Source organism: Notothenia coriiceps, unplaced genomic scaffold (assembly GCF_000735185.1).
Source record: "Notothenia coriiceps isolate Sejong01 unplaced genomic scaffold, NC01 NC01_scaffold00029546, whole genome shotgun sequence".
Taxonomy (NCBI): Eukaryota; Metazoa; Chordata; class Actinopteri; order Perciformes; family Nototheniidae; genus Notothenia; species Notothenia coriiceps.
Window position 1 is genome coordinate 85898 of NW_011362247.1, and position 6441 is coordinate 92338.

General features: G+C 36.8%; 1 protein-coding gene across 1 annotated transcript; it reads left to right on the forward strand.

Moving 5' to 3' along the window:
- The first annotated feature begins 808 nt into the window (after positions 1 to 808).
- Positions 809 to 5460, forward strand: LOC104958943 (eukaryotic translation initiation factor 5A-like). The gene is made up of 5 exons (XM_010786778.1): positions 809 to 918; positions 1846 to 2015; positions 2134 to 2238; positions 3394 to 3525; positions 4203 to 5460. The coding sequence occupies exons 2-5, from the start codon at positions 1854 to 1856 to the stop codon at positions 4260 to 4262; spliced, it is 459 nt and encodes a 152-aa protein (XP_010785080.1). The 5' UTR covers positions 809 to 918; positions 1846 to 1853; the 3' UTR covers positions 4263 to 5460.
- Positions 5461 to 6441: the final 981 nt, after the last annotated feature.

Sequence of the window (6441 nt, forward strand, 5' to 3'; positions counted from 1 at the left end):
CATTCAATAATAAAAAATAAAAAAGTATAAGAACAGAATCATAGCTTAAAATAAATTGTAGCAGCAATTAAAACTAAGAGACATGAATTAGCATAGTAAAGTATTACGACCTAAAAAATTAGATTTGGGACATTTAAGAAAATATATTTTTGTAAACAAAGTTATTATATCAGCTTACAATTGCAAACAAGTGTTTATATTGCACATTGCAGGGTTATTGCACACGATTTCAATAGTCTGCGTTTTGTGGTGGTTAAAATATTAAAGTTAAGAGTCGAAATTACACAATTAAAAATGATAAAATACACATCCAGCACCAATAACAGTTGTGAGGTAGCAGCCATGTAAAATGTATTTATTTAAGAAAAAAAAAAGAAATATATATATGTTAATAATTTAGTTTTTCAGAGAAGGGGTGGGATTAAATAAGTGCAAATGTGTAATTAAGTAGAATAATATTTTTTTGTATATCAATTTGACACTGCTTATTTTTGTATTATATAATAATTATCATGTTAAATTGTTGTATTATTGTTTCACACATTCGAAATAAATCTAATCAAATAAAAAACATTAAAAAAGTTATAATAACGTTGGAAGTATGCTCAGTTATTTACAGAATTATTTCAGATGTTGTGCATAAAGCGAGTAAATGACGCACTTAGTTATTTTCCACCACTGATTATATGCTTGAAATAACTATAGCTGTTCTATTATAAGCATGTAACGTTATACAGAATAGTCCATTGCGGTATGTTTGGTTCTGTGCAGTCAGCAACTGTCCATGAGGCTTTTGCCCATCCCCCAGCCACGATACGTCGGAAGCGCGGTACCTGCCCTCTGTGCTCCTCCTGCCATACAAAAGCTCTACGCATGCGAAGTGACTTTTTTTCCTCTTTGGTATAAGCAAGGCACGGGGTAAGTAAAACCGCTAGGGCTTATAAGTAACACTTTAACGTAAAGTAACCTATCGTTTTTGCATTGCAGTCATTCATCAACTAATGTATAATACTGGGAAGCATTGAAAGTGAGTCAGGAAAGCGAGACGATGTTTGAAAGAAGTTTGCAACATACCTAAGCTAACGTTAGCAACGCCACAGCTAGCCCGGGTGTGGATCGTGTTAGCAAGCTAATATGGCTAAGGGATGACAGAAAAAACACGAGGTGGGAACCCAAAGCTAGCATCAAGCTACAGTGTCCAGCTGCCACGTACCATAGCAAACTAGATGTTTACTAGCTTTATAAGATAAGCTACCAAACCATTTTATCGGTACTTCACACAACAATGAACAAACAGGGCGGCTAATATGTTGGAGTAGTTATTTGGCTGTGACTCACAGTGTTAAAGAAAATATGACATGCTAGTAACATGGCGTGCATCTAGACACATTAGCAATTAGCTTTTAGCTGTTCGGATAACGGTAGTTGGCCAGCGAAATAGTAACTATACACTGCATACTTATTTTTTTGTGTAAGTGTGGGACATGAATGGTTGAGCAAAAGCGGAGGGGGTATCGGAGTTAGCTTGAAAAGACACATTTAGCGTCGAGCAAAAGCATTTCTCGTTGCAATCCTCCTCCCTGGTCTTTCGGTTATTGATTTATAAAGCACTTATGGCGCTACCACCTTCCCTTCTAACAGCTGTCGGGTTCCCTAACATGGTCTTGGTTGTAGTCTTAGTTTAATGTTTACACGTACAAATCTGTGCTCACCGGGCACCACATAAGGACACGTGTATTGCTCGTCTTGTATGTGTACTAGCAGTTTTTTAATACTACACACATCTTTATTAATAATGCTGCAATCTCTAATATTATATGTTTGTTCTTTTGTTGGATGGCATAGATTTCAACATGGCAGATGAAGATTTCGCTACTGTGAGTTCTGGGGCCTCTGAAACATACCCACAGCAGTGCTCTGCATTGAGGAAGAATGGCTTTGTCATGCTGAAGGGTCATCCCTGTAAGATCGTTGACATGACTACCTCCAAGACTGGCAAGCATGGACATGCCAAGGTAAAGCCTCCTCGTGCATCCTCTGGAATGCAACACTTAAGCAATTTTGTGATTTAGCCTACATTTCTCCGTTTTTTACTTGGCCTGAAGCCGGATCTAATCAGTTGTGTTTTCCCAGGTTCATTTAGTTGGACTTGACATCTTCAATCAGAAGAAGTATGAAGATCTGTGCCCATCTACCCACAACATGGAGGTCCCAAATGTCACGAGGAAAGATTACCAGGTAAGGTAACCCATCTTGATATAACCTGGTGGCCCCAAAGTGTATCAAGCATTCATGATGTGTGCTGGATATTCTGTCCTTTTGAAACACATTACAACTGGAAGCCAATAACTGTTGTCATAGCCAGTCATTTGGTGTTGTGGCTTTTTAAAAAAAATTATTATTAAGAAAACAAGTGGATCCATTTCCCTTGATGTTTGTCATTTAAATGACGTAATCCAAACGACAGTGTGGTGCTAGAAAACGCCTTTTTGTGATTGTTAAGCAGGTGTGTCACATGCTTCAGAGCTGAGCTGTCTCTTCAGTTGTTGTTGAAGCATTTACAGGTTTCAAACTGGTTTAACAGCGTTTCAACATGTGTGCTTATCCATCCTAGTTTGATGGCTGTGATAGTGTTTCTCTAAAACGCAAGAAAAGAATAGTTAAATTATTAGTGGGAACATAGGGAGAGCAGATTTGTTTACCTGAATCTTGCTTTATTATCGTATGTGGCAAAAATATTGTTATATTTAGAATAGGGACACTTGGCAATAATACACAGTAGGTATGTGTATGATGTATCATATTTACACATTTAAGAATGAGGGGGAAAAAGCGAATCACCACAATTCATAATTATGTCCAACAATACTAATTTCAGGAATTGCGTTGTGATAAAGGACAAAATAGGACTTTTCATAAGTCATTCAAACTTGTGAAACCGTATGCTTTACTTTTATCTCCAGTGTACCAAAATAAACTCTTTACAACCCCAAGAATCTTTGCAGCATGCCAAGGAGTCTCATAAATCAATCCTTTGGAGAATAACGTTTACCAATCCTATGTTCCCCCTGGGACTCAATTAAGTATTTCAGATTTTAATAGCTAGTATACTTTTAAATCCATTATTTTCAAAAATGCTTAATGAGCATTGGTGACTTTTTGTGGCGGCACCACTGATTTAGAACGCGCTCTGTTGGGACCACTAACATGGCCCAGTCCCCGACATGTAAGCGGTTTGTTTGTTTGTTGCCTTTGCCACTCTCCTATTGGCCTGTTCTTCTAGGACTTTGTTGACTGGCACTGTTTATGAATTATTTATCAGAAAAAAACGTTTCAACATCTTAAAGATTTAACGGTTTACTTTTTCTGTTCTTTCTCTGATGGCATGTTTAGTTTTTGGATCTGGATTCTGGTTACCTGAGCCTTTTGGAAGACAATGGAACAACCAGAGAGGACCTCAAACTACTAGAAAATGAAATTGGCAAAGAAATCAAAACGAAGTTCGAAAACGGAGAGTCTTTTGTGGTGAGTTAATGTGGATTGTTGGTTTTTACTGTCTGAACAACTATACCAATTATGATATGTTTTCATTTGTTGCTTTCAAATTAATCATATCTTTACAAATGTGCTATATTCACTGATACTAAATGAACCGTAAGCAGTGTCTCAGAGCTGTCCCTGTAGTACCATGTTTTTGTTTTCTTAACGCACCGTTACACAAGTTAATGACTTCATTCATGGTTTTGTTATTTTTGTGAACAGAGTTGACAACTTTATATTGTTTTTATTTTGAGGTTAAACTAAAAGATACAACGCTCTGACAGTTCACCCTATTGCTGCATCAGATTTCTCTTCTTTTTTTTTTAAGTTCTTAGCACTGAAGCAGCAAAATACTTTTTAAAAAAAATTATTATTATTTTTGTACTATTTCAACAATTAGACAGTTTATACATCCAAAAAACAAACAATGAGTAGAAGCGGGAGAGCAGACAGCATAGCTTCTACAGAGGTAGCCCTCCCGTTAGTCATCCAGGATAAAGTACAAAAATATGATTTCTTTGTTTTCATATTGATACAGAACGCTTCAACACTATACTTGTATCCATAGCTAATTGACTGCTAATGTGTATTATAGTGTTTTGTATTTTTTTTGGCTGCATTTTGAAGTTTCCTGATCTCATTTGTGTCTCCTCCCTTTTCAGGTCACTGTGCTGAAGGCTTGTGGTGAAGAACAAGTAGTTGCCACTAAGGTTAATAATTAAAGCGTCCTGGGCACTGCTGGAGACCTCGCACCCCTCATCTCCAGTGTGATTTTTGAAGCCTCACCAAAGCTACTGGCCGTGTCTCCATATCGCAACTAGTCCTCCGGATGGGCAACTCAAATCTGGAGACTGGACTGGAGACGCTTTTTCAACTTTACCTTGGGGTCCAGGCTGACTGGCATTATGTTTAATCAACGAAATTATCCGCCTGTAGCCACCCTCTCTGCAATGGCTACACATATTATTCGAGGAATTCCTATCAACATTCCAGTACTTTTTTTTTTTTTTTTGAGTATGGGACCTTTTTTTTCTGTATGCATTACTTTTTAATTCCCTCTTTTTTTCTTTCTCTGAGCTTTTGAGTTGGCTGTGAGCATGTAATTTAGAGCTTGTTTACAGTTGAGTTACCCTGCTTTCTCCCCTTAGACGTTTTTTTATCTCTGCGGGCTGACTGCACCTCAAGCGATCTCCATCTCTGTTTGGTTGAACTGCATTGATGGCCGGAATATTCTGCCTTTGACAATTAAACATATGCATGCACAAAAATTGACTTGTATACAGCTAGCCGCTATGAATAATGTAAAGCGCAACATCTTTTTCTCATCTCAACTCGACTTCAAAATAATCCCCAAGATCTCTCCTGCATCTTTCCTGGTCTACACAGGACGGGTCTTTTGTAGCATTGATCTCTGGTGTTGTTGGGTGTGGAGATTTACGTTTTTCCCCTTCTATGCCACGAAACTTTTTTCTTTCACATGAGGCCTTTCCGAGCTTACACGTATAGAAATTGATTTTGAAAGAACAAAACACTGAAACCCTTTAGTATTGGTAAAGCAAAAATTAAACCTTGGCACACAATATTGGAAATAAAATAAAAATAAAACCTATTTCAAATTGAATAATATGTAGCCAAATGAAGATGGTATTTCTGCTGTAATTATTTTGGTTTTGGTAAACATCTGGTCCCAAGACGTACTGTAATACACACAGAACATAATGTACACAACATGAAAACTGACTGTTACCATTGGGCTGTATTTTGTGTTGCGGGTGAGGAAAGCAGTTATAGAAAGAACATTTGGGAGTTGTAGGTCTGTTTGCAGTTTAACAGGATTTTTAAGCATTTTGTGCAGAGTTAACACTTTGTACAGAGTGTGGCTCAAATATTTTTTTGAAATAAAAATACCAATATGCTGAATGGTTTTCTATGTTTACATCAACAGACAACAGCTGTCATTGGGGTGCTGTAGAACTTGTAAACATGCAGGTGGTCGGGTATCCTTTACTGACTTCCATACATTTACAAACTACCTTTTAATTTAATTTTATGTAATTGCAATATATCATGAGAATGTATTGTTTCTGACTTGAGGGGCTGATTCTAGTTAAGATTTCTAAGAGTATCGTTTCTTTTTTCTGATACGCAACCTGCCACTCAGCTGTGGAAATAATTTGATTTATTTAATAATACGTTTTATTTATATAGGCACATTTCAAAACTCTCAAGGTCGCTTTCCACTGGTCACTGCCACCCTTTTTTTAGAAACTCTTATCTGAGTATACACGTTCAAGATAACCAGATTAGTTCATGGATGTAATCACAGTGCACTAAATGTGATATTGCCATTTGGAAGATATTCTGTGGAGCTTTCAAGTTGTCCTTTGTACAACAGCAGCTGGTCTGACTAAGTATTTGTTACTTATATTAAGTAGAAGTATTAATTACACAATATTTAGTTGTGTATTAGATTCTATATTGATTTTGAACATATTTGTTCAATGTGTATTTTTTTTCTTTATGTTTCAGAGCTTTGGCGTCATAACAGTAGATTCCAACTCAGAATATTTATTTTTTCGGCCCCACTTATGCCACAAACCTGCTCAACAATAGTACCTTTAACTGCAAGGCCCAAAGGTGGAAGCAACTAGATTCACGTAATATTGATTCATTTGAGCATGCATTGAGAATGTCTTTTTTTAAGCTGGAGAAAAAGGCATTTGACCAGGAAAATTACGCTCTAAAGGTGGAAGTATAATTTATATCACTTGCAGAACCGGCTTGCCTTCTCAAGCACATACATCTCGATTTTTAATAGGAGTATCTCAGAGGGTGTGTCAAAGTATAACCTGTTTTATGCAAATTGCAGGAAATGCTGCCATAAAATACAGCTTTTTAAAA

Excerpts from the sequence above, each read along its gene's own strand:
- LOC104958943 (XM_010786778.1), top strand. The coding sequence starts at position 1,854 with ATGGCAGATGAAGATTTCGCTACTGTGAGTTCTGGGGCCTCTGAAACA. Across the intron at positions 2,239-3,393 it reads TCACGAGGAAAGATTACCAG|TTTTTGGATCTGGATTCTGG; the intron begins GTAAGGTAACCC and ends TGGCATGTTTAG. Across the intron at positions 3,526-4,202 it reads AAAACGGAGAGTCTTTTGTG|GTCACTGTGCTGAAGGCTTG; the intron begins GTGAGTTAATGT and ends CTCCCTTTTCAG.